This window comes from Gallus gallus, chromosome 5 (genome assembly GCF_016699485.2).
Source record: "Gallus gallus isolate bGalGal1 chromosome 5, bGalGal1.mat.broiler.GRCg7b, whole genome shotgun sequence".
Lineage (NCBI taxonomy): Eukaryota > Metazoa > Chordata > Aves > Galliformes > Phasianidae > Gallus > Gallus gallus.
Window position 1 is genome coordinate 9,386,821 of NC_052536.1, and position 25,074 is coordinate 9,411,894.

Genomic DNA, 25,074 nt, shown 5'->3' on the forward strand with positions numbered 1-25,074 from the left:
AACACTGGGGCAGGTGGCTTTTGAAAATACTCTGATGTACTTCTTCTGAATACTTTCCTACTAAATGCTTAATTACAGAGGAAATGAGGATTGTACTATGCTGCTGCCAACTGTTGCACTGCTTCAGAGTTCCTAGTTGCTCCTTGGCAATGTCATCCTGGTTGGCCAAGTACCCTGAGCCTTGATCTTGGCTGTGGGGAAGGCTTGCTGCCCAGGGAACAGAGAGCAGCCATTCCCTGGAGTTTCTCTGGGACTGCTGATCTCACTGATGTCCTCTAATACTTCAATATTTCTCAGCACTGTTCAGAGAAAAGAAACAACTATTAAACCTACTTTGACACACTTGTGGCATCTTGGTTTGGAAAACAGTCATGTTGCTGAGATGAGGCTTACGAGGTCTTATGGTTGCTCCTGTAAGGGACAGAAGCCACGCAGCCTTTATTATACACTTTGTTTTGTTTCCTCTAAAAAGAGTATGACATAATCTGCCCTGGTAGGTAAGGTAGGTAAGATTAAGCCTTGGGAATCCCGAGCTCTCCTTCTGAACCCTCCCACCTGCTGTGTGGCACATGCCAGAAATACAGCTCCTGCCTTACTTTCCTTTCCTTATTTTCGTTTGGTCTGTTTGGGATCCTAAATGCTCCAGGACAGAGACTGTTTCTTGCTCTGTGCACGTGCACAGTTATACTTGATATAGAGCAGGGCTCTAAGAGTAAAACAGAAACTAATAACGAGTCCTTTGACAAAGGCCCAGAGAAAACGACAGTAAGAAGTGGATTTAAATTCAATACTTACTGAGGTTTTCATGGTTTAAATGGGGATGAAGTCTAAAATGAAACACTCTGGCCTTGAGCTAATAACTGTCTATCTTGGAACCCTTGGCTTGTCTGACGTGAATTTTGTTTATGGGCATCATGGCTGAAACTGAAGGAGTTTACCAGTAATGTGGAAAAAAAAAAAAGAAGTGAAATATCTTCAGGTCCGGTCTGTGGGCCCAAAGTACCAGAGCAGGAAATTAAAAAGATTTTACAAGGGTTTGATTTCTGCATGTACCCAAAAAAGCAGCTTAGAAATAAATGATGGAGTTTGGGCTTCAAACAATGAGATGCAATGGGTTTTTATGGCTGCCCAGTTAACGGGTCTCCAAGCAATAAATGACTTCACACATTATACAAGTTTCAGAAAGTCATGCCTAGTGAAGTGAGATTCATTCAGTAACTTGTTATTTATGGTTCTTGTGCTGCCCAGGGTGTGAAAACTTCGAGTCCTTAATCTGTACTGAGAAGAGGTTGCCATCTTCCAATACAGAAAGTGATGGTAGCAGAAATGAGGAAACAACAGTAAGGTTTGACTGACAAGCCTGTGAGTTAGCCTTGGTTAGTTGTGTAGTTAGTTGGGTTTGTTGACTCGTTTTCCTCAATGGGCTGCTTGTGTATTATTTTTTCTACTTGAAACTGGGTGAATAAATCCCAGCTGAGATGTATGTCCCACCACATTTCCAATCCCTGTCCCAGCTGGGAGCCTCTGTTTATGTTCCTGCCTGTTGTACTCTGCCTGATCACCCCAACCCTGGACAATCCCACGGTGCTGCCAGCTGCAAAGGGAGAGTTTCTCTACTGCAGTCCTTTGGGGTTTACAAAGCGAGGCAGCAGATGCAAAATCAGGGGCTTCCTGGGTGCAGTGGACATTCGTGTTACTGCAGGCACGAAGGTAGCAACAGAAAGTAAATAGAACACAAACACTGGAGGAAAAAAACGTTTCTCTGCTTGTTTTAGTTTTGTGCCGGGGGAAACAACTGCAGGCATGTTTGCTGCTGGGTAGGGTATCTGTGCCTGTGAGAACAGGTCTGTTGGCTTTTCTCCTGAATGCCTGAATGGAGGGTAAGGAAGGGCTTGGACATCTCAGCATCCCTTTGTTATAATCTCATTTTTTATACATAGATTAGCATGAGTGTCTGGATGAGACATTTACTGTGGATTGAAATCCAGAAGTATTTCTTTCAGTGGAAAGCTGCAGGGGCTGTGAAAGGTGTCTGTAGAGTCCATGCTCTTGCAAAAGACAAAGCAAGTTCTTATTGTTGTCATTATTTTTTTTTTTCCCAAGATATTTCAGCTACTTCACAGTGATGAATGAATGTGAGCCTCAAGGAAAGTTGCTGTAGAAAGGCATGGGTTTTATGCTCCCAAATCATATAGGTGAGGTCAAAAATGTACCGTACGGAAAAGGTGGGCCATGCATTTATGTTAGCATTGCCAGGTTAAGGCAGTCTGTTCTCCGGCTTCCCTTGTTAGTTCCTGCCCCAGGCCATGCCCTCCTTCACCCAGAAGGCTGTGCCAGCTCAGGAACAGTAGGGATTATTCATTTTGCAGGCCCTCAGCCTGGCTGCAGTGGGAATTCTCTTGCTGGGTCAGGAGCAGGGCAGGGAGCTGGGGCTGGGCAAAGGGCTGGGCTGCGTACACTTCAAGCTGGTGTGAGCCAGGTGAGTTTACAGTGTCTCAGGCAGTCCATAAATAAACCCACAAGTTTTACACATGTGCCAGAGAGGTTTGAGTGGACAAAGATAAGGCAACGATGGATATTGTGACGCTGAGCTTCAGTGCAGCTTCAGGCTCTGCACATCAGTATCTTCCTCCCTTAGGGATGACTGCAGCTGACTCCATCTTTCCCAGAGGAGATTTCCTGTTTCTCTGTCCCTCTGCCTGCTCTCATCCCCTGGACCATATGGGGTGACCTGGTGTGACACAGACCAGCAGTCTGTCACCTGGTGGGCCACAGCCCCAGACAGCCCTCCTCTGCAGCACTCACCCCACAAAGCCAGGAGGCACTGTTGTGGAAAGGAGCTAGGCACCTATAAGGTGGGAGGACTCAACAGCCTTTAAGGATAAAAACCTCTGCGTCCCTTCCTGAAATACTGGGGACTTCCAGGAGGAATCTATTCCAGCGCAACTGGAAAGTTCAGGCAGGTCTCAGACCTGACCTAAGGTCAGGCTCCAGACAGAAAGAACTGACTAATTCAGATCAGAAGCATAAATATGTAAATACTTGCAGGAAGTAACCCCACAGGCATGTCTCTGTTAACTCCGAGGAGCAGAAATGGAGCAGAGTGTACTTGTACACAAGCTCAAAGGCTTTCAGAACAAACAATGGTATTTTCACAATCTCACGGCCGGAGATGGTTTAGCACTGTCCTTGTTATGCTCAGAGTACTGATGTTTGTCCTCCTGTTTGAATCTGTTGTCTTGGAAGCCACGAGCTCACACTAGGAAGCACCCGTTGAGCAGTTACAGGGCAGCCTGGTCGCAGTCTCCCAGTGCCTACCTAGAAATCCTGGAGATGCTTTTGATCTTGTAGCTCAAGTTGTGCAAATTCAAATAGGAGATGTGGCAACGTTGACTTAGCAGTAAGAGTAAACTATTATTTCTCAGCTCTGTAGTGAGGTCAAATGGAAAAGAAAGAGTAGCTAAAATGTTGGGCAGGTTAAGGTGGAGGCTCATTCCCTATGTCTTCTTGTTATCATGTGATAGAAGTAGGATACAATGCTCACAAGCTAATCATGGTAGTGAGGCCTTTCTAGGCTCATGTGCTTGCTGCTCCTTTCCAGTAGCTGCTATATCATAGAACTTGTAAAGTCTGCCAGCCTGCAGGTTAAAAGGTAAAAACACGTGTGGAGACAAAGAGGGAAAGTGTGCTCAGCAAACAGATGGTGAACTTTGGCCAGTGATAAAGATTTCCTTTTACTTCCCATATCACAACAAAACTCCACAAAAAGCAGTGAAGTGAATTTGACAGCAAATGCTTGCCAGAAACCTTTTCTTTTTTTGAGGGAGAGTTTACTGTGTCCAATCTCCATCTGATCTGTACCTTTTCTTAGGACGGGGTGCAGAAGATCCAGCTGTGTATTCGTTTGGTCACATCTGGCACAGCCCTTTTTTGAGCTAGAAGTTCAACTCTTTGTCTCAAGCAGAAGTTTTTCCCCCATTATCCACTGTGCATCGAAGAGATATTTAGAGATGCAATCTTACCAAACCTGCTGGAATGTGCAATAGATTGTAGATCTTCTATCTGAAGCCAGGAGGAGTGTGAATGACTGTCATTTCTTCTAGGATGTTTTATCCAAAGATCATTGAGTGCTTTCTGAAGAGGTCAGGATTATTGTGCTGTCTGACATGCTGAACACAAGCTAGGAAATCTCTTTCACTAATTCCTGCAGTGAAAGGAATCGGCACTTGTATGATTACCCCGTATGTAATCATGCCCAATATGAAGAGTTTATCCTACAGCAAGAAGATCAATTTCTGATATAAGTAACTTGGGAGATTTTCCATTTCCTCCAGTGAGAGCTGGATTGCCCCCCCTTTGAAAGTGTTTGAGAACTTACAGACCACTCCTGCTTTACTTAAGGGACAGTAACCTGCAGCTGCCTTCATCTTTTATATCAAGAAGCATCCTCCACAATCTGATTCTCTGCTACCTTCTCTGCAATCACTTGCCTTTTGTGAGACTGATTTTTCCCTGTCTGCTAGTACTAATGAAATACCACTAAATAGAAGCATGCATACTTAAAAGGTCTCAAAACTCTTAAACCCTTCATAAAGCATGTGATTATTTGTCTTGATGTAGCTCCAATTGCTCAGTATTCTGCTTTCTTTCTCTGTTGCAGTCTTCTTTGCGTAGGATGCTTGTAGGCAGCCCGGTCCTGCAAGATGCACAGTGCCTTGTCTTACCATCTAAGTGCTAGAATAGGAAGTGTTGTGATGTGAAATTGGTGGTTCAAGGTAACTAGCAAAGGTATCTCTAAAGACTTTTGAGAGAGAATTTTTGCACTGTCTTCTTCTTTCTTAAGAGGTATTTACATTTTGTACCACTTGGAGAGGTACCAATCTGGCATTCAGATTCTGCAATGACAGTGGGAGAGCTGTGATAGCCTGAGAAACAAAATGTACCTGCTAAGTCTGTCTTAATCACAGAATCATAGAATTGCTCAGGTTGGAAAAGACCTTAAAGATCATTAAGTCCAACCACAACCTGACCATGCTACCCTAACTCTAACAACCCTCCACTAAATCATGTCCGTTTTTAAACCATTTTAAACACATCCGGGGATGCTGACTCAACCACCAACCTTGGGGAGGGAGAAAAAGCCAATACTCTGGCTTTTACAAGCAATACACACTCAACTTTCCACGTAATAGGTGCAAACGGATCTCATTTTAAATATCTCATTGATTATTCTAGAGAAAGGTCAGACTTAGCAACAGACACCTGTACCCGACCTGACAAGAGCTGCTCTAAGCTCCCTCTGAACAGTGCTTCCCACAGGCACAGAGCCATGTCAGGCAGCAAGAGAGCTGCCATGGCTGCAGCAGGAATGTCCTCGTCCCCATGTACCACTTTGGGGGCTGGGCCCTTTGTAAGGGGGTTGCTCCATGGGGAATTCTCTGTCTGGAGGAGAATCTAATTATTTAACTGAAGTTAAATTAAACCATTAAGAGTTAATAAACGCATTAATAATAAATTAAAATTAAAATGCATTGACTCATTCAGAAATTACAGTGCCTCCTTCCAAAGCACCATATAAAGGCTTGAAGGATTCTCTGTAGCTTGCTTTATCCCTGAAGGGCTTCTAGACAGGCACAGAATATTCAAATCTCAGATGCTGAAACATGCCTTGCTGACAAAGAGAAGCAACTGTACAACCATTCACACAGCTCTCTTTCCATAGCAGTCAGGTACTGCTGGTTCAAAGCAGCTGTCCCGTCTTGCGTGTGTACTTGTGATGAAAACACAAGTGGAAAAAATAAAAGGTATTTAAGGCTTTGTTTCAGTACAATGAAAGTAAATTAAGGCTGAACCTTGTGCCCAAGTACTTTGTTTGAATCTGGCGTTGTTCCTGGGCACCACCTGACCTAACATCAGGCCCGTGGGTTGGATCAGTTGTCCTCTTGAGGTCCCTTCCGGCCTCAGTTATTTCATGGTTCTGTATCACTTTGCCTGAAATAGGAAAGCAAAGTGTCATCCAGAGGCAGATGCACGGGGTTAAAAATGTCAGTGACAACAAGTTAAACTTTGAATCCTGATCATATGAACACAGTGCCAAGCAGAAGGAAGCAGTGCTATGAACAGACAGATCTCCTGGCCCCTCGGTAATTGCAGGCCTTACACATGAACACGTAGAGACATCCTTTAATCTCCGGTAAGCACTGTGTTACCTGTGACAGCGTCACTTCTCAAACGTTTCTATTTCAGCTTGGCTTCAGTATTGAGTTACAAGCACAAAAGTATTTCTTGCTTCATGTTTTCCCTGGCCAGAAGGTTGTCCCATACACTTCCTGCAGTCATCTTCTGTCGTGCCCCCCCATCGCCCCCTGTATCTGACGCTGTGCCTCTGAATGAAGCTTTTGTTCACTGTGCCTTGTTTGCACGTATCCATTCCTGACTCGGGGCATTTTTTCATGGCCACAGCCACTCAGCCACATTGCTCCATCACCACATTCTCTTCTGCAGCTACAGCACATGATGTTGTTTTGAAACGTTAATGGGGCAGATCTAGCTAAAAAGCTGCAAAAACACTTCATTTGGTTTGAGTCAGAAGAGGGGAAATCCCACTCTTTCCCCCCCCCCTTTGAAACAGCCTGGATTGGGTAAATGAGGTTCAAGCAGTAATAATTTTGCATGTGTAGCGTGCCTCACCATTTCACCCAAGTTAGAAAACTGGAAATTTCCTGCACTGCTGTATCTTGTTCTTGAATTCTTCTGAACTGTGTCCATGCCAGGCCTGTTTGATGGGCTGCTGAAACGCAGGGCCTCAAACACAACAGCCCCGGGAGTGAAGCAGGATCCACAGACTCCAGTGCATGCAGCTGCAGAACAAGGGTTCTGGGGGCCACGGGGTGTACTGGAGCAAAGCAGCCACGCTGGGGAGCAGAAAGAAAGCAGTAACATCTCCCTGTCATCACCCAGCACTTCAGGCAGCCCACAGATCTTCAAGGGTTTCCTTTAGAAGCAAAAATGCTGCAATATGGAGACTGTCCCTCATGATTCGGATGTGTTTTGATTTATGCCTCGCCTCTGATGCTATTCCTTGGGCTTATCCAGTGCTGCTGTTGTTTAGTCCTATCCACTGAAACAGTTCATTTTCCAGCGTTCAGCTGTGCGTTGCATCTGGTGCAGTACCGTTCTGCTCCCAAGGCTGCCTGCCCAGCGACAGGAATCCCACAGCTCATCTGTCATCCAAAGTGCAGCAATCTGCTACAGTTGTCACTGCCATGTTCTCCTTATGCAGTGCCTTTCCAGCTTTTTGCTTTGTCCTCTGCCTCTACAGTCTGTGTGTGGTGAAGGAGCCCGGCCAAATTCTTGGCCTTCTTTTTTACAGAGTTCTCCGCAAACCTCTCAGACCATTGCAGAGCTGTTGCAGACTTCGCCCTCTCTCAGAGGCTGGAGTTAAGCCAAGGTCTGGGGAGGTGTTGAGAGGTGTAGGAGGGAAGCATCAGGATGGATGGTTTTGCCATGGGGCTCATCGATGGCCCAAGGACAGCAGCTACCACAGAAAAGCACTGCCGTGACCTGTCACAAGACACGTGGGTGTGCAACACCCACCTGTGTTGAGGTGTTACACCTGAGGAGGACAAGGCCTCCAGGCTCCAGTCATAGAAGGGAGGAAGCTCTCCCAGGCAGATGGGGAGGTGTGGGTCAGGAAGGCAACTCGGCCAACTGTGGGTTGGATCATGCACACGCTACAATAGCAGATGAAAGAGTTCAGCAAATATGCACAGAGTAACGTAATTAAGTCAGCAGGAAGAAATGAGAAGCATGAAAAGGTTGTACACAGGCAGAAGAAAGACTTCCTAGTGAATTTACATTTTTAAATTCATTTCTCCATTTGAAGAAATGGAGAAATGGTTCATGGTTCAGAGCATCTTCCTAGAGCTGGCCCAGCCCTGTGGTAATGGAGCTGCTGTGTGGCTTGGCCTCACGTGGAAGGGATGGTTTCCCCTCTGCTTCTGGAGCAGTAAGCTTGCTTGTCCCACGGGAGAGGAAGAGGAGGAGACAGGGCTCTTCTCTCCTGCCCCTCATCAATGCAAGTGCCAAAACAACTGTCAAGATGCATGAGAGTAGGGTCTGGTCCGACCAATGGAGGCACTGCAGTCATAGATTTAGGAGATGCTCAGGGTGTGAGGCTCCCTCAGGTCTCTGAGGAACTGTACGTGGTGGATGGAGGAGTAGGAAGGAATATAGTCTTTGGCTGCTAGAATAAAAGAAAGAGAGTTGTCAAAGGTATGTGTGGAATATTTCTAGCGTGAGTAGTATATATGACTGAATATGACTTTAATATTTAGTGAGAGTTGATGACTTGCAGCACACAAAGAGCCCTGGTCTTTTGAAGCAGGCACATCCAGAACTGGCATTGGCACTGGCAGCGCTCCCTGCAGCCAGCACAGCATCCGTTTGCTGTCCAACAGCAGCTGTGTTTCTGAGAATATGGTGATTGTTCTATGGTCATATATTGATGATTACTTTTTTAAATAGCCCAGATTTAGGGATATTTGTTGAACTGATCCAGACGTTAATTACCTTTATTCTATTAGTGGTCAAAGTTGAGTCAAGTTAATTTGCTTTTGATATGGGTGCTAACCATATCCACTAGTAGTCCCCACAATTCAGCTGAGTAATGGCCATGTCTGAAGCTCTTGTACCTCAGCTCTTGGCCTGAGTGGGTCTCCACAGCCAAGCATGCAGCAAGGAAAACTGTGTGCTACCATGGGAAAATGATTTGTAAAGCAAAATACCACAGAGGAGGAGAAGTCAACTTTGAGCGGGGAAGATGCAGTGGTACCACATTCTTCAGTTTCTTCAGTAGCTGCTTTGATGCTGACATAGCTGTTGTATATCTGAAAATATTCATCGGGTTCTGAAGTTGTAAAGGAAAAATGTCTCTAATTTTCTATTGTTACTGATAGGCATGCATTAATAATGCTGTACGACATCATGTCAGTACTTTCATCAGCATCAAAACTGCCTTGGTCTATTAAAGATGAGACTATTCTGAAAATATTCTGTGATCATTCTGTTGCTTTACTTTGTGTGCTTCACACACCTTGGAGAAAATAAACCATCTTATTTACCTCATATTTCTCATTAACAAGAACAGTTGGGACAGCGCGTGTGTTGCACAGCTTCAAAGGAAAAAGTGGAGTGGACTTGTTTCCAGGTTAGGGCTTTATTTTTATTTTCATTTACTGAATACGTTTTTCATGAATGATACACTTTGGAGAGGATTGGAACTGTATGGCAGAGATTTCAAGTTCCCTTAAGGCCGTCATTTCTGAAGGTGACCTTACAGAATGTTAAAACCTCACACTGAAGTGGGAGATTGGGTGGATAGTGATAGGCCAAGGGGGAATGGTTTTAAGCTGAGACAGGGGAAGTTTAGCTTAGATATTAGGAGGAAGTTTTTCACCCAGCGGGTGGTGACGCACTGGAACAGGTTGCCCAAGGAGGCTGTGGATGCCCCATCTCTGGATGCATTCAAGGCCAGGCTGGATGTGGCTCTGGGCAGCCTGGTCTGCTGGTTGGTGAGCCTGCACGTGGCAGGGGGGTTGAAACTAGATGATCATTGTGGTCCTTTTCAACCCTGGCCATTCCATGATTCTATGAGAGTATATTGACAAGGAGGTTAGCCTCTTCTCTAGCAATAGGACAAGAGGGAATGGCCTCAAAGTGTGGTGGGGGAGGTTCAGACTGTGTATTAGGAAGACTTTCTTCTCAGGAAGAGCGGTGAGTCATTGGAACATGTTGCCCAGGAAAGTGGTGATCACCAACCCTGAAAGTGTTGAAGGAAAGGGTAGATGTTGTACTTAAGGATAAGCTTTAATGGGCAGTACTGGTGGTAGGTGGATGGTTGGACTAGGGGATCTTACTGGTCTTTTCCAACCGTAACGATTCTATAATTCTATGTGTATCCTTTCTAATTGGGAATCCTTCTAGCTGTGGAAGAATGCTTTGTACACATAAGAATATACACAGATGTACACAGATGCTTTGTACATGTAAGAATTTGGTTCCATGGGTCTTCCGGGCTTCCCAGCCTCGGCACAAGGGACAGGAGTATGATGTCCTGGGGCCCTGGGGCTCACAGTGAGTGTTTTCTGCGTGGTCAGCCTGAGATGTCTCAAAGGAAACCGTTTTCTGAGGCTGAATTTTGGCAAACGGATGGGCAGAGCCCTACCACGCACGGGAGGAGCTGACAAGGGCAGTGGCGTGACCCACAGGATGCCATGGAGCAGGGTGCTGCCACGTGCTGTGCTCAGCTGCTCCTGGCCCCATCCACCCCCCAGGAGAGCTCTGAAGGAGAACCCAGTGTCCTCCCCTGGCGTGGGAATAGTGCTCAGAGAGGATGCAGGGGCTGATTTACGTCACGGCACTGCGTGTAAAGCAGCAAGTTACAAAAGGGCATTCTATAGAAAGGATTAAAATACTAACCAAACGTTAGGAGAATGTTTGTCTTCCTGCTTTTAGCTCAACATGGCTCTTTTTTTAGTTAGTCATGTAAGAAGACCGAAATGGTTGCAGTTAAAAATGCCACAGCATCATTAAAGCGAGCTTGAGAATCGTGCTGGGAGCCTGCACTGCACCCCACAGCTCTTCTGAAGCACAGCATTATGTTTGCTGTCACCCACACTCGTAGGACCAAAGCATGAGTCAATGGCAGCACCCTGCATGCTCTAAAATGATGTATTTCTCCAATTTTCTGATTTTTCATGGATCATAGAATGGCTTGGGTTGAAAAGGACCATAATGATCAGCTAGTTTCAACCCCCCTGCTATGTGCAGGACCTGTTTCAGGCTACGTAAGTTATGAAAACACGCTGTAATTGACAGACCTTAAATTAAGTATCAAATAAATTAAACAAACCAGCGAACAGCAGGCTAAAAAGGCATGCATTCACTGCTCCCCAAACTTCTCTCTTCCTCTTCTAATTCTCACTTTTCCCCTTCAGCAATCTTCAAAAGTTAATCACTGACAGGAACAAACAGGCAAAGCCTTTCTTCTGGCCCCTGGCATAATCCACAACCAGGAGTGCTTCTGAGAGCTATTCCAGTGGAAGTCTGATGCCCCCTAAAGTCTCCAGTAAGACTTGCAGTGAAGAAATCGACGTTTCCCCTCAGCATTCTCAAGCAATAACAGCTCTGAAGTTATTAGTTATTTATAGTTCTTTGTGGCTACATTAAGCACAGCAGAAGTTTGCACTGTGAGAAAATTAGCTCGGTCATGCTGGGCTGGGTAACGGTCCAAATTGCTGTCATCCTCCGCCTGCAAGAAGGAGACGTTGTAATGCAGCCCAAAATCAAGGCTGTGTAACAGAGAGCATGCCTCTATTCCCCTGCTGCTCACACTGGCGCAGTAATGAGGCTCCTTTATTTGCAATGTTTGGAAACCGTGTGACTGTAAAAGGGAATTGGGTTCAGTAGCTGGAGGGATGGTGTATGCCGTACGCTTTGCATGAGCGATATGAAGCCTTAACTTCATGGGTATTTCAGAGCACTTTTCCAGGCAGGGTTAATACCATTATCGTGACAGTTGGTCCAAAGCCCATCAAAATGTATTATTATTGTGTGGTTGGCTGTTTTGGTTTTGCATTGTTTGCTTATCTCGTTTTTATCTGATTTAGCCATTTTTCTTCAATTCACTGTCTCTTGTTTGTGTGTCAGTGCTTGACGTGAAAACATCCTCTCTCCTCAGCACCCTCTCAAGCTGCTCACACGCCGTGGTGGCCCTGCTGTACCCCTTCTCCTGGCAGCACACCTTCATCCCTGTTCTGCCCTCGTCCATGATTGACATCGTGTGCTGCCCTACGCCCTTCCTGGTGGGGCTGCTTTCCAGCTCTCTGCCCAAGCTGAAGGAGCTGCCTGTGGAGGAGGTAGGAGCTGGCACCAGAACTGTCTGCCAGGGCTAAAGCTGGCCTGGCCTGCGGAGAGCCTGCTGCTTGCTCCTCAGTCCTGAGGACAGAAAGAAGTGAATGTTGACTGGGGCAACAATTAAGTACAGAGCCAATATTCTGATTTCTTACGTTCGTGTTGTCCCTGGCACGACGAAATCATGAAATGCAAGCTGCTGTGTCACTGCTTAATGCTAATGGCAGTTGTGCATACAGCCATAGGCAGGAGAGAAAATAAAACCTTTAAGGCTTTGTTTTGGTTTGGTTGGGTTTTGGTGGGAGGGTAATTTTTAAGACTGCTAACACGGTATTGGAAATCAAAGGAAAGTTGTACTTCATCAGTTGTTCTAGCAAAACACCACCAAAATCCTCAAGGCCACGCTCTTCTTTCTTACTCCTACTGCTTTCCTGTCATTTTCCTATGATTTTCTTCTGTCTGTGTTCATTCGCAAGGCTCTCTGTGCTTCAGGCTTTTGTAAATCAATGCTGTTTTCCTCCCACGCTCCCAACATTGCTCTCCCACATCCCAGCTCCTTCTCGCAGCTTTACTGCTCCATTAGCATTGGCATGTCATACCCTTGCCCTCCAGAAGCCCTGCTGCCTCAGACCATTTTCTTTAACCCACTCCCTGAGATGCTTTTCAACCACTCATTAGCAAAACTTCATAACATGCTAAGGTGTAAAACAACAAAAATCTGCCCAACTTTCTTAATTTTCGTACATATTTACAGATCTATGTTAAATCAGACTTTAGTTCTACAGAAAGAACGTCATCTTTTGTAACCTCCTTTATAGCAGTTTTCATGGAATTTGATCTGAATTTGAGGCTTGGGACCATTCAGACCATCCTCCTCCATTAGAAAGCAGACAAAAATGAATGTTTTCTGTCTCTTAAGATGTATTTCACCACAATGTTTCCTTTCTTCAGGCTTTGATGGTTAACCTGGGATCGGATCGATTCATCAGACAGGTAAAGTACAGCTTGAAATGTTGTCACGTATTTTAGCAACCTGTTTAGTTCTGTGTTATGTTGCTTGTTTCAAATCACAGATGTTTGATGGGAATTAAGCACTGGGCAAGGCACTAGCAAAAAAGAGCTCATTTTCTGTTTCACCTCAAATTAGCACCAGTGTCTTCAGGTATGCGGAAGGGACTGCAGCTGTTAAAGAAGCCAATAGCTGTATTGGTAGTGCAAAATAACATTCAAAAATAGCATCATGTTGGCAAGAAAACTCACTGTTCGAGGTGAAAAGGACAAAAATCGCAAAGAAGAGGAGTCTCTGAGTGAGAGAGGAAGCATGGGGAATGGCTGAGTGTGGTGGGAGAGGGGTTGTGAAGAGGCAGGTAGAAATGTGGCACTTGGTAACTTCAGAAGTATCCACCAATAGGTGAGTAAATTTTCTTGTAAGGTTCCCTGGAAAACGTGATTGAATACTCCTATGAATATTCCTATGTGTGCTCACTTTTGCTGAACAAGCATTAAATAAATGAAGAAAGCAATGAGGCAAAAACGCAGAAAATAGGACGTCCTAGGACATAAGTAAAAGCAACTGCCAAGAACTGAAGGTATCTAAACGCAACTAGAGCAGCTGTGTGTACGTGTGGCTGCATTTCACATGATGAGTATTCAGCAAAACAACTATTTGGACTCTCTGTCACGTGAAGAGCTGATTCCAAGCACACAGATCTTTACCTTGCTCTTTGGATTATCTTTTCTGGCTTCAATCTCATTAAGAGTGACAAGAAACGCTGTTTAGAAATACATGATAGCTGCACACAGGGTTTTATTATTATTTCCTTTATGTAGGCATGACAGTAGCTGATGCAAAATGCTTTTCTTCTGAACCTTAAACTGTGCAAAAGTAATTGCTGCAGTTGCTGCACAAGATGAATGTGATTTAAAGGTGTTTTCTTCCTCTGTCAGATGGATGATGAAGACACACTATTACCTAGAAAGCTGCAAGCTGCTCTGGAGCAGGCTCTAGAGAGAAAGAATGAACTGATAAATCAAGACTCAGATAGTGATTCAGATGATGGTAAGCTCATTTGGAAACTCATAAACAGCCATGTAGGTAGTATTCTTAGTTTCCACCTAGGAGAAAGAAAGATGGGACTCCAGTACTGAGATACAATTTGCAGTATCAAAGACAGTCTCTGAATGCACAAGGAATGGGACTGATAGCACCAACACGTAGCAATACATTATCAGCAATCTATTTTGATATCTTTGTAAGTGAAACATAGTTCCGTGAATAGTTTTAAGTCTTTAATCAAACAGAGGTTGTACTTAACGTGGCTCTGATTCAATCCAGAATAACTGTACATGCTGAGGGGTGACTCTACTGTTGGCTCTTGGTATCTTCAAGGAGAGCAGGAGGTACCTCAGAAAGTGGTTTTAGTGCTGGAGGGGCTGAATTGCTTTGGAAGATTCACATTTCTCTCCAGCAATTATAAAAAGAGCCCATGGTGAATGTAACCACCGGTGGTTAATGGGTATGAGGGAGGACTCTATTCAGCTTCTAAAATTGCTTTCTACTCATCTTTGCTTTACATATGTAAAACTATTTAGCATCTCAGTAGTGGTGAAAGCCTAAATTCTACAACATATACTTTTGGATGTGCTTTCAGTGTATAGGTTTATTATCCCCCAAGCAAACATTTTCATTCTCAGAACTGCACAGAGGTTCGTCGAGTAAAGAGTTATTCAGCCTTAAAACAAGAGGTATCATTTTGATGCTGAACCCACAAAGTTTTTAATTTCCTGAGCTGTCTCCTGTATTTCTTGTTGATCCTTTGGTTTTGTAACCAAAACACCGGTTATAGGGCTGCAAAGAAGCTGCACAACTCCTTTCTCCTATCACCATAGCATCAGTAAACCACTAGATGACGGTGCCCAGCCCGGGGAGGGGGAGGGGGAATGGGGGACAGTGCTGAGAGCCGCAGCAGCTGATTGTGGCGTCTTATTGCTGCCTTATTTTGCAGAATGTAACACCCTGAATGGATTAGTGTCTGAGGTTTTTATCCGGTTCTTTGTGGAGACAGTTGGCCACTATTCCCTGTTCCTAACCCAGAATGAAAAAGGAGAGCGTGTCTTCCAAAGGGAGGCATTCCGTAAATCCGTGGCCTCCAAGAGCATCCGCCGCTTCTTGGAAGTGTTCATGGAATCCCAAATGTTCGCTGGTTTCATCCAGGACAGAGAACTGAGAAAATGCAGGGCGAAAGGTAAGGGCGCAGACGGCTCTGTGCCGCGGTGGGGGCAGCGCCGGGGGGCGGCGAGAGGAAGCAGCATCAGAGGAAGGGGACGGTGGGATCTCCGCTCGGCAGAGCGCTTTCCGGCTCAGCTTTCTCCCCCCTTCCGTAGGTCTCTTTGAGCAGAGGGTTGAACAGTATTTGGAAGAGCTTCCGGACACGGAACAAAGTGGAGTGAACAAGTTTCTGCGAGGCCTTGGTGAGCAAACTGCGTAGAAGGATTTCTGGAATTAATTTTCACGTCACTTCTGTGTTATTTATCTTGCAGGTCCAATCAGATACCCAAACAGAGGTGTAGGTATGGGGTGGGAAATCTCAAAAGAATACAATGAAAACATACTTAAAGTCAAGCTTCATCGTGGTCTTTGTGAAACGTTTTCATTTCATTTCCAATTCCAAACGTTTCATTTCCAAACATAATTGAAGGGAAAAAAAAACGTTGATTACTAAGTATGGTGTTAGTTGGCTCTCCCTACTGGTGTTAAACAATCGCACTGCAAATTACACCCACCCATTAAGTAACCTTTGATTGCAGTTGGCTTTCCCAGTATGTGAAAAAGTGACCGGTGGTGCATTTTCTTTAGGAAATAAAATGAAGTTCCTCCACAAGAAGAACTGATCCCTTTCTGCTGAACCACCAACCCAAAGACTACGTATGGCACTGTGCTTGGGACACCTGCAGCTGCACACCTTGATGTGGGAGGGTGAAGGAAGCCGACTGCAGCTTTGAGTGATTGCCCGCGCTGTTACAGAGCATCATTTGGATGGAATTTGTAAATACCGTGCTGTAAGCTTTTGTAACTGATTTTGTAAGGAGCAAAGAAAACTGTGGTAAATATTTGTATATTCCTGAGAATAACAGGTGCTTTCTTAGTATGAGTCAAGTTATGCTTGGTGCAAAGGTGAGTAGCTGACTGCATGCAGCTCTCAGCAGAACCACTGACTTCAGGGGATGTTTGTGAGAACTACACTGATGCCTGAGTACTGCGGTAACAAATGGACCTGCGGGTCCATGGCAGAGGTTGTGTGTGCGAGGGCTGGCTTCGTGTGGCGGAGTTGGTATGGTTTTTTTCCTACTTTTCTTTCTCATTAATTTTAAAAACGAAATAAGAAAGTAACTTGATAATAAGGTACTTGGTTCACAATACAAAGCTTCCACTTGGTTTGAACGCTGGTCAGTAAACTCCTTGTAATCCATTCTGCACTAAGACTGCTAACTGTGAGGAGAGCTCCATTCTTTGACATGCAAGCTGCAACGTGTAGGTACAGTACGTCCTTTCCTCATGTATGTATGTATGGTTCCCAATAAACCGTGTAAATATACCTGTTTTATAGTCTTTGTGTACTTCTGATGCTTTGTGGGTACAGAAGCAGAGGAACTTGTGAATGTGAATTTGCAATTAAAATACAAAATGGTTGTTACAAATCTGTCTTTCAGTAAGTTTGCTATTTTGTGACATAAAGTGTTTTTAATTTTACTTAACGTTTTTAGCTAGAGCTAAGGCATTTTATATTACCGAGGCGTTAATTTTATCCTTACAGAAACATCTCTTTAAACAGTTTTTCTTCAAGTGGGTCAGCAGAGATCCCTTTCTGGCTTTGTACGTATCTTACTGCTCCTAGACCTCCTAAAGGTGGGGTTGCCATCTCTGGAGGTGCCGTGGAGCTGTGGCACAGAGGGCTGTGGTGAGTGGGCATGGTGGGGGCGGGCTGCTGGCTGGGTGAGATGATCTTAGTGGTCCTTCCACGATTCTATGAATCCGTGATTACACGGTGGTATTTTCAGACTGCTTTGGTACTGCCTTGGTTCAATGACCTGAGCAGAAGAACAGCTGGGGTGGGAGGGGGGTTGCTTGAATTTCTGATGAGCTATCAGCTGCCTTCCATACAGCCTGCTGCTCTTTGGTGTCCATTGCAGTTAGAGCATGGAAAGATGAAAAGCACACTGTATTTTTCTTCATGTGCAGCGTCATTTCCCCCTTCTGGCTTTGAGGCTCGCGCAATTCCAAACCTGACAGTGGTTCTGGTTTGCTATCAGCCTCATAGAGCAAAAGCGAGGGTTTATTCACTGAAAAGGTGAAGCCGTTTCCTTTTTTCCTTGCCTCCCTCACACTCAAATATACACCAGTGATAGCGATAGGACAAGGGGGGAATGGTTTTAAGCCGAGACAGGGGAGGTTAAGCTTAGATATTAGGAGGAAGTTTTTCACCCAGAGGGTGGTGAAACACTGGAACAGGTTGCCCAAGGAGGCTGTGGATGCCCCATCCCTGGAGGCATTCAAGGCCAGGCTGGATGTGGCTCTGGGCAGCCTGGTCTGCTGGTTGGCGACCCTGCACATAGCAGGGGGTTGAAACTGGATCATCATTATGGTCCTTTTCAACCCAGGCCATTCCATGATTCTATGATTCAATGCTTTGAAAGTGTACATCAAATAAACGTGCAATGTAAAATGCCACGTTCAATGTTAACACAAGCGCTATCCACTCCCCACCTCGGGAATAGCTCTCCTCAAGCCCCCTCCTCTCTTCCCCCCCCCCGACACACACACAGGGCGGAACTGCCGCCCATTTCAGCGCGGGCGCTAGCAAGCGTCGCCCTTGCCGATCTCGCGAGACTCCACGCCGGCTGCGGGAGCCTCTGCAAAGTCTCGCGAGGGCTGGCCGTTCTCGGCCGTGTCTTCCCCAGGTCTCGCGAGCGCGGCGCTCTTTCTCTGCCATCGCGCACGCTGACAAGATGGTGGGTGCAGCCGGGCTGCCTCCTCTTGCCGCCCCTCGCTGAGGGATGTGGCCGGGAAGGGGGTGGGATGAGCGGGGCTTTTCCTTGCCCGTGGCCTGCTCGGGATGGAGTGGGGCGGGAGGGGGTGAAATGGGGAGGGCGGCGAGGTGAGGCTGCTCGGGCCTTCCGCCGGCGTGCCCGGGCCTCCATGGCGCCTGAGCGTGCGGCCGCCGGGCGGGTGGGGCTCCCTCGTTCCGAGCACGGCCGCGCTGCTCACCGCCGCTCTCGCTCCCTCGCAGCCTTCCAGACTGCGGAAGACCAGGAAGCTGAGGGGACACGTCAGCCACGGGCACGGCCGCATCGGTGAGTGGGGGCTGCCGATGCGGATGAGCCGCCTCCGTGCGGGCGTGGGGATTGAGGGAGTGGGGCTCTCCTACGGGTACCGGGTTCTGCGGGGTGAGCTGGGTACGTACAGCCTGATAGCGGGGCTGGGTGGCTTTTTAAACATGCGGGTAAGTGGTCTGGTGTATGCGGAGGACTGTGGACATCAGAGTAATGAGCTGAAGTTGGCACTTAATTGTGGCCCTGAGTTCAAGCATGGTGTTTCGTATTCTTGGTGTAACAAACTGAATTTTTCTTTTTAGGCAAACACAGGAAGCATCCTGGAGGCCGTGGTAATGCTGGTGGTATGCACCATCACAGGATTAACTTTGATAAATAGTAAGCTAACGTTTTAACTTTGTACTAGCAAAAAATGCACCTTTCTGAAGTAGAAACAACATTTAATATGTGAACCATGGAACTCACAATCCCTTGTGTCTTTTTTTTCCTAACACAAACTGTGCCTTTACAGCTGCCATCAATTCATGTCCTCATTTTATCTAAACTCAAAGGCCTTTCTTAAATTAGGCATGTTGCAAAACTCAGTAAATCTGACCAGACTTGCTGGTTACAATGCTGTCCTGCTAACAGATGCACACACGAAGTGTTAGATGAATTGGAAATGTTCCATAAATCAAAACTGCTGTTTAGTTGCCTACCATAGGGGGTGAGGGTCATTGTCTTAATGCCGAGACTAGAGTCACGTCTGGACAGTGCCTGTTGTCCCGATGTGCTAGAGTACTCGAATAGTAACCACTAATCTATATTCACTGGCTGTGACCACTCCTGTCTCGGTCAGTCACCAGATTAGTGACAGGAGCTGTGGAGCTCCTCATGCAGTGCAGTCTTGCCTGGATTCACTGAGCTGATTTCGCCAGGGAAATACGGGAGTGGGCCTCTCACCATGGGGAGGATTAAATTGGGAGTTCAAGGGATGAGAAACACTCAAAAAAGTTTTTCCCTTGCTTTGGATGGCAGTGATTATTACAGTTGAATACTACACGTATACTGCAAAAGTGAAATAATTTTTTGAAGTTTTTTGATTACTCTGAGGAAGTAAAGGTCCTTATTTCAGTGTTAAAATCCTACCTATTCGGGGTGAATTAAAAGTGTGATGTAACAAGAAACGTATTTTCTTTCACAGTCACCCTGGCTACTTTGGAAAAGTAGGCATGAGGCACTATCACTTGAAGAGGAACCAAAAGTTCTGTCCCACTGTCAACTTGGATAAACTGTGGACCCTTGTAACTGAACAGACAAGACTCAATTATGCAAAAAACCAGGCTGGACTGGCCCCAGTCATCGATGTTGTGCGCTCAGTAAGTGTCTGCTCAGATCCAAGTCTGCAGTTCCTGCTCATTTAATGCGTAACTTAGCTTTGTGTCTCTGACTAAAATGGTAAAATGCAAATAAATTGCAGTGCCTTAATATTCTGGGCAGCCTGGGTAGTGGTTGGCGGCCCTGCACGTATCAGGGGGGTTGAAACTTGATGATCGTTGTAGTCCTTTTCAACCCAGGCCACTCTATGATTGTAAGATTCTATGATTTGTAAACCTGGAACACAATTGTGTATCTTAGCATATCAGTAGGTAAACTAGTGCTTATGGTGTTAAGATAAGAACGACTGCCCTTGTTTTGAAAGGTGGTAGTAGGTTGCTTAATTACCAAAAGCACGTATAAAAACATGATAGTGCTGCTCTCACTTACAGAAAGCCATTTTCTAATACTGAGAATAGAGTCACATCTTTACATGTTCTGTTGTTCTGGTGTGCTATCGTTCTCAGATATAAACTTCTGATCCTCATTCACTGGCTGCGATACCTCATATCTCAGTCAGCCACCAAATCAGTGACAGTAACTACCTTGTCAAGTAGGTATGCTCTGCGTCTTCAGATGCCTCTTTGTTGGCCAGTTGAGCCACTTCTAACAAGCTGTGACTTTAAAGGCTGTAATATTAACAGGTCTTATGCCACCGTTGTCCTTTTAATGCAAAGGCCAGGAGTGGAATGAGGGGGTTCCAGCAGAGAGATGATGTAAAGAGCATAGGCCGGATGTGATTGGGTAGTAGTTAGCTGTAGCAGTGCAGGCAGCTGTCCTTTGGAAAAGTGGGAAATGGTTGGCAACTCCTTTACAGGACTCGGCAGCGTTTTCTGTATGTGGTTTTGGGAAGATAACAGCTTCAAATGTTCTAAATTGCTGAAGAAGCGTAATCACCTCATAGTTTCTACTTCTCTGAACAAATGCAACTGTGCTAACTCATGCAGGATATATTTTAGCAACTTTTACCCGTCTTATATTAAGAGATGGATGAGGAATGAGGTCACAGTGATGATCATAGTCCTGGTTTTTATTTGTGTGTGCTAAAAGACAGAATGGAAGGGCCTGGAAGTTGATTGCAAACACTAAATGTTGTTGTCTTTTTCGTTGTTTTTCTTTAATCTTCCTAGGGTTACTACAAAGTCCTGGGCAAGGGCAAGCTGCCCAAGCAGCCTGTAATTGTGAAAGCCAAGTTCTTCAGTAGAAGAGCAGAGGAGAAGATCAAAGAAGTTGGTGGTGCCTGTGTGCTTGTGGCATAAAGGCCTTTGTTTTATTTCAACTTTTTGAATAAAGACCAATGTGTAAAATGTGTTGATTTATAGAATTCTCTGACTTTTTTTTTTTTGGCTTGTCCTATGCTGTTCACACTAAGTCTTGTCCTTGTAGTTATTTCTGGCTGTTTTGTGTAGTTGTTTGACTGATGCTTACGGTGATTGGAAACTGCCTGGTTACGGTGCCAGCATTTGGCACCTGAAGTTCCTCCTATGTTATCTTCACAAAGTAGCAATGTACTTTGGCTGTTCTTTCTGCCAGACTTCCCCTGCTTTAAGGAGGTGTCACAACCCACTCTCCCTCAGTTGGGCAGCTGCTGGACGCAAGCTTGGGGCCATGGTGCCTCAGGGTGGCATGGCTGTCAGGCGTGGTCCTTCACATGGAGGCTTGGGCTGGTTTTGCTGCCCGATTACTCTAGAGCCTGTTTCTCACATGTATCTCCTAAATAGTCTAGAATGTCTGGAGAATGTTCAGAAGACAAGAGGCCTGAGTAAATTGCAACTTCACTGCTTCTACCACCTGTTTCTGTGAATGTGAGTAAATTCATGCCTCGTATTTCTCTGGAAGGTCATCAAATGTTTGCAATTTGAGCCCTTACGTGTTGATGGGTAAGGAGAAAACTTGTTTCCCCTTATTTGGGCTGATGACCCAAAAGCCAGGCCCTTTGCCTTCCAGGTGAGACTGCTGCCAGCTGCTTCCCCCAGCTCTCTCCACGTGCAGTAGCTTCATTTGCATCAGGTCCTCTGCTGCTGGACCTCATGTCTCCCATGGGCCACTGGTAATGTAGCTGCCTGGCTACTGGTCTGCATTCCTGTCTCAGAAGGAAACTTAACCCTTTTTCTCACCATCATCCTTCTCCATCCTACCAAAATGCTTCTATGTAGTTTCTTGTGTTAGGACAAAGCATAAACTAAAAGAGTATGGAACCTGCTTCTACTCATTTAGCCACTTGTCTGGTCTTCATGGTGGTACAGCATATCCCAGTATCTGGTCTTGTGTTTGCAGTGGTTCTCTGCGTTTGTGCTTTAGTCCTGGCTTGCGGTTTCTTTGACTAAACATGATAGTCTAAGACCTCAGCTTCTTAATGCAGGCATTGCATGCTTCTGTAGGATCTGATTTGTCATCTTAGCAATGGTGCTTGCAAGAAATGAAGATGGTGCGAGCCAAGAAGCTGCATTTGCCTATGGGAGATGAGCTCATGTAATGGCCAGACGTGATGAATGCCCTGTATCTGGAGACACTCAAGATCAGGCTGGAGGGGCTCTGGGCACCTGATGGAGCTGCAGGTGTCCCTGCTCATTGCTGGGGAGTTGGACTGGATGGCCTTTAAGGGTCCCTTCCAACTCAAATGATTCTGTGATTCTATTCTCTTTTGTAACATCTATTATTTAAACAAGTACAGGCAACACAGCTCATTTCTAAACAGACCAGTTGTTTTGATGCTACAATTGTGTCTTAGTGGTAGGTTTGAATTTGTTGAAGTGCATTCAGTAAAGTTGGTGGATATCTACCTTTTCTTAAAAGTGGGTCTTAGGTATGAAGTATGATGTGCACATATGGTCCACTTTTTCTAAAGTAGTTTGAATAGTGATGATTTCAGGATGTAGTACTTAAGAAAAAAAACCCCAAACCTATTTGTGGACTCCTGAGACGTCTATAATTATGTTTCATTGAAGAAGAAGGTCTTTCTGCTGACCATTTCCATTGAAATCCTGCTTGAGCCGGACCCCCCCAAGGGAATGCATATCCCTAAGATTAGAGCTGCTGATGGGGAGATCTGGAGACAGCTGCAAGTTTGTACTGCTGGTAGCAAGGCCACCACGCCAAGGCGATGGGCAGCCATGTGGGGCTGTGGCCCCACCAGGAGGTTCAGTCAGCCAGGGGGGTGCTTCCAAAGCAAATGAAGCTGCTTGTTTTCCTTCTCAGATGCAACTTGCAAAAGTTTCTCATTGCAGGCTGTATCTGGACATCTCTGTACCTTTGAGAATCAAGGATGGTACGTGATCTGCAAAGTACTTGGTTTACCTTGAGGAGCTTAGGTTGGCAGGGGAAATGCTGTCCTGCTTGCAAAGACTTCCAGTTTGGTCTATAACTTGATCTGGGTTCATCTTGACAGGTGAAATTTGGCCACAGCAAAGTGCATTTTATTAGATTTCTAAGAAGAAACTCTGCAGAAGTTGCATTGGGTTTATCAAGGCAGCTTTCTAATAGGCATTGCTGAAATGGTGGAGGTACGATCAGTGATGATTGTCTTTATTTGCTTTACCTGCAGGTTCTAAAATACTGAGGTGAAATGATAAAAGCAATCAGAGAATATCATCATATTTATTGCACGGTTTCGGAGCTTCTAGCAGGAAATGTGCAGCGTGTGACAGTTCAGCCCGATATCAGCTTTGTAAGTAGATCAATAGAGCAGATTACTTCAGTTTTTTACTGAAAGCTTACAAAAGCTGCAAGTACCATAGAGAGATAGTGGGATCATGGTTTGTAAACCTTAAACCACACTTTCCTGCACAACAATCTGCAAAGGGTTTGTTGTTTTTTTTTTTTTGGTAAAGCAGGTTATGTGATTTTTTAGCTGCAAAGAACTTCCTCTTTCTTCAAAGGGACCGAGTGAGTGTTGCTGCTGAGAACGTGCATCCCACTGCTGCCTTCTAGTTTGCACTTGAGTGATCAAGTGTTTTGTGAAGCGGAGGGGCTGTCATGAGCCATTTTGTGACTCTTCGTGTTTTTGATGTCAAACCTCAGCCAACGGCAATGGAGCCCCTGGATGTGCTGAGGAAATGCTTGGTGTGCAAATGGGATCTGTGCAGGAGAGACCCCAGGATGCTGCCATGCCTTCACTCCTTCTGTAAGGACTGCCTTCCAGAGCTGATTCAAGGATACAGCTACATTTCCACTGGGCGTGAAATTGTATATGAAGGTAATGTTTATGAACCTCTGATTGGCTTTGTAATACAGGATTGTAAACATAGATGGCTTGAGAAACACTTCTATTTGCTACTTTGAAAGAATAAATTAGGAGACTCAAGGTGTGTATGAGAAAGGAGTGGATGAGGAAAACTTCCTTTAGCACGTTCTCCAGCCAACAGCAATGCTTTGAATAGAAATGATGCAGACAGGCAACATTTATGCTTTCCAGAGGGGTCTTGCTTTCATTTACCGAGTGTGACTTTATGAATATTTGCTTTGCTTAAAACATACAATGAAATGCAAGAAAGTAGTTGCTAGGCTACGTTAATATTTAATCTTTTGGACGTGTTGGACTTCTCTGTGGTAGTGGTTGTGGTTAGAGTTAATATACCTCCTCTTCTTCCTCTCCTGCCGCTGCAAACACCACAGCAAACACTGACATCCGGCTCTTTGCTCTTAATGGAGGGCACAGCGATTGTTATTAGAATACGAGTATTGTGGTGCTCTTTGCGCTTTCCTTTTGTTCTCATTGTAAGCGTGGTTTCACTCTATCTCAGCACTTATGACTGAGGCATACGCTGTAATTGGTCCTTGCCTGAAGCTGGCTAGGACAAGAAGCATTTTGGCTTTGTAGCTTTTGAAGTGCTGAAATTATCTGTACAGTTTCTAGTGATGCTGTTATTAGAAAATAGGTAACTTTTTTTTTGGAACGAGAAGGGACTTGCATCTCAAAATGCAGTCATTTTAACTGAATGAGGCTTAATTACCATGGGGAAGCATTACAAACTCATCATTAATTTATAAGGAGAGCAAAGACACATAGATTGCTTGTATTTCCACAGGCTTTGAACTCTAGATGAATAAATCACATCATTTATTATCTCTTCCAAAGCAGATTTTAGAAACGTGCAGGAATAGAAGATACTTTCCCTAAGGTGCTGATAATCTGCATTGATGTGATAACATAAACTAGATAAGTCCAGGTTCAAGAACAAATGGCAATAGTGTTAGAAGATGACTGTTGAAAAGCTGGCAGAACACAGAAGGTGAAGGAGAAGGGAATAACTGAATGGCAAAGGAGAAAGGCTGTTCATGGGAGGATGCAGACAGGGAAAAACATAAAGGTAGGAGAAGCAGACAGAGCAAAGCAGTCATTCCAAGGAAATGCCCCCTTGTAATTTTAAATGCCCAATCACACCAGGCTTTAAGTATGAGGAGCCTCTTTCGTAACAGTGATGTTGAAAACAACTACTACGTTATTTTTTTGTGTGTCCTCATTTGACATCTACG

The 25,074-nt window shown here is 45.1% G+C and overlaps 3 protein-coding genes and 2 non-coding genes across 34 annotated transcripts in view; all 5 read left to right on the forward strand.

The window, feature by feature from the left end:
- Positions 1 to 16,608, forward strand: part of DENND2B (DENN domain containing 2B) — a 150,661-nt gene extending 134,053 nt beyond the window's left edge. For all 26 annotated transcript variants that reach the window (XM_046941985.1, XM_046941986.1, XM_015286487.4 and 23 more), the window contains 6 exons: positions 11,741 to 11,918; positions 12,865 to 12,906; positions 13,861 to 13,972; positions 14,919 to 15,158; positions 15,298 to 15,384; positions 15,770 to 16,608. In XM_046941985.1, the coding sequence (XP_046797941.1) occupies positions 11,741 to 11,918; positions 12,865 to 12,906; positions 13,861 to 13,972; positions 14,919 to 15,158; positions 15,298 to 15,384; positions 15,770 to 15,804 (694 nt within the window). In that variant the 3' untranslated portion in view covers positions 15,805 to 16,608. The remainder of the gene's footprint in view (positions 1 to 11,740; positions 11,919 to 12,864; positions 12,907 to 13,860; positions 13,973 to 14,918; positions 15,159 to 15,297; positions 15,385 to 15,769) is intronic.
- Positions 16,609 to 17,893: 1,285 nt separating this feature from the next.
- RPL27A (ribosomal protein L27a) lies at positions 17,894 to 20,906 on the forward strand. The gene is made up of 5 exons (NM_001277663.2): positions 17,894 to 17,922; positions 18,201 to 18,264; positions 18,546 to 18,621; positions 19,427 to 19,601; positions 20,730 to 20,906. Exons 1-5 carry the CDS (start codon positions 17,920 to 17,922, stop codon positions 20,856 to 20,858), a joined length of 447 nt encoding a protein of 148 aa, NP_001264592.1. The 5' UTR covers positions 17,894 to 17,919; the 3' UTR covers positions 20,859 to 20,906.
- On the forward strand, positions 18,970 to 19,101 carry LOC112532601. The gene has a single exon (XR_003075542.1). It is a non-coding gene; the product is annotated as a small nucleolar RNA SNORA3/SNORA45 family (small nucleolar RNA).
- LOC112532590 lies at positions 20,008 to 20,139 on the forward strand. The gene has a single exon (XR_003075531.1). It is a non-coding gene; the product is annotated as a small nucleolar RNA SNORA3/SNORA45 family (small nucleolar RNA).
- The window catches only part of TRIM66 (tripartite motif containing 66), a 45,087-nt gene continuing 40,742 nt past the window's right edge, over positions 20,730 to 25,074 (forward strand). For 3 of the 5 annotated variants that reach the window (XR_001466552.4, XM_046941994.1, XM_015286484.4), the window contains exons 1-2: positions 22,629 to 23,266; positions 23,620 to 23,794. Coding sequence is in view for 4 of the 5 variants with exons in the window: in XM_046941994.1 (XP_046797950.1) it covers positions 23,165 to 23,266; positions 23,620 to 23,794 (277 nt within the window). In the remaining variant the exon portion in view is untranslated. Of the gene's footprint in view, positions 21,405 to 22,628; positions 23,267 to 23,477; positions 23,795 to 25,074 lie in introns of those variants that run through there. The other 2 variants (XM_015286483.4, XM_004941392.5) reach the window with 2 other exon arrangements.

Coding starts and splice junctions, on each gene's coding strand:
- RPL27A (NM_001277663.2), top strand. Junction 18,265..18,545: donor CCACGGGCACGGCCGCATCG/GTGAGTGGGGGC, acceptor TTTTCTTTTTAG/GCAAACACAGGAAGCATCCT. Junction 19,602..20,729: donor TCATCGATGTTGTGCGCTCA/GTAAGTGTCTGC, acceptor TAATCTTCCTAG/GGTTACTACAAAGTCCTGGG.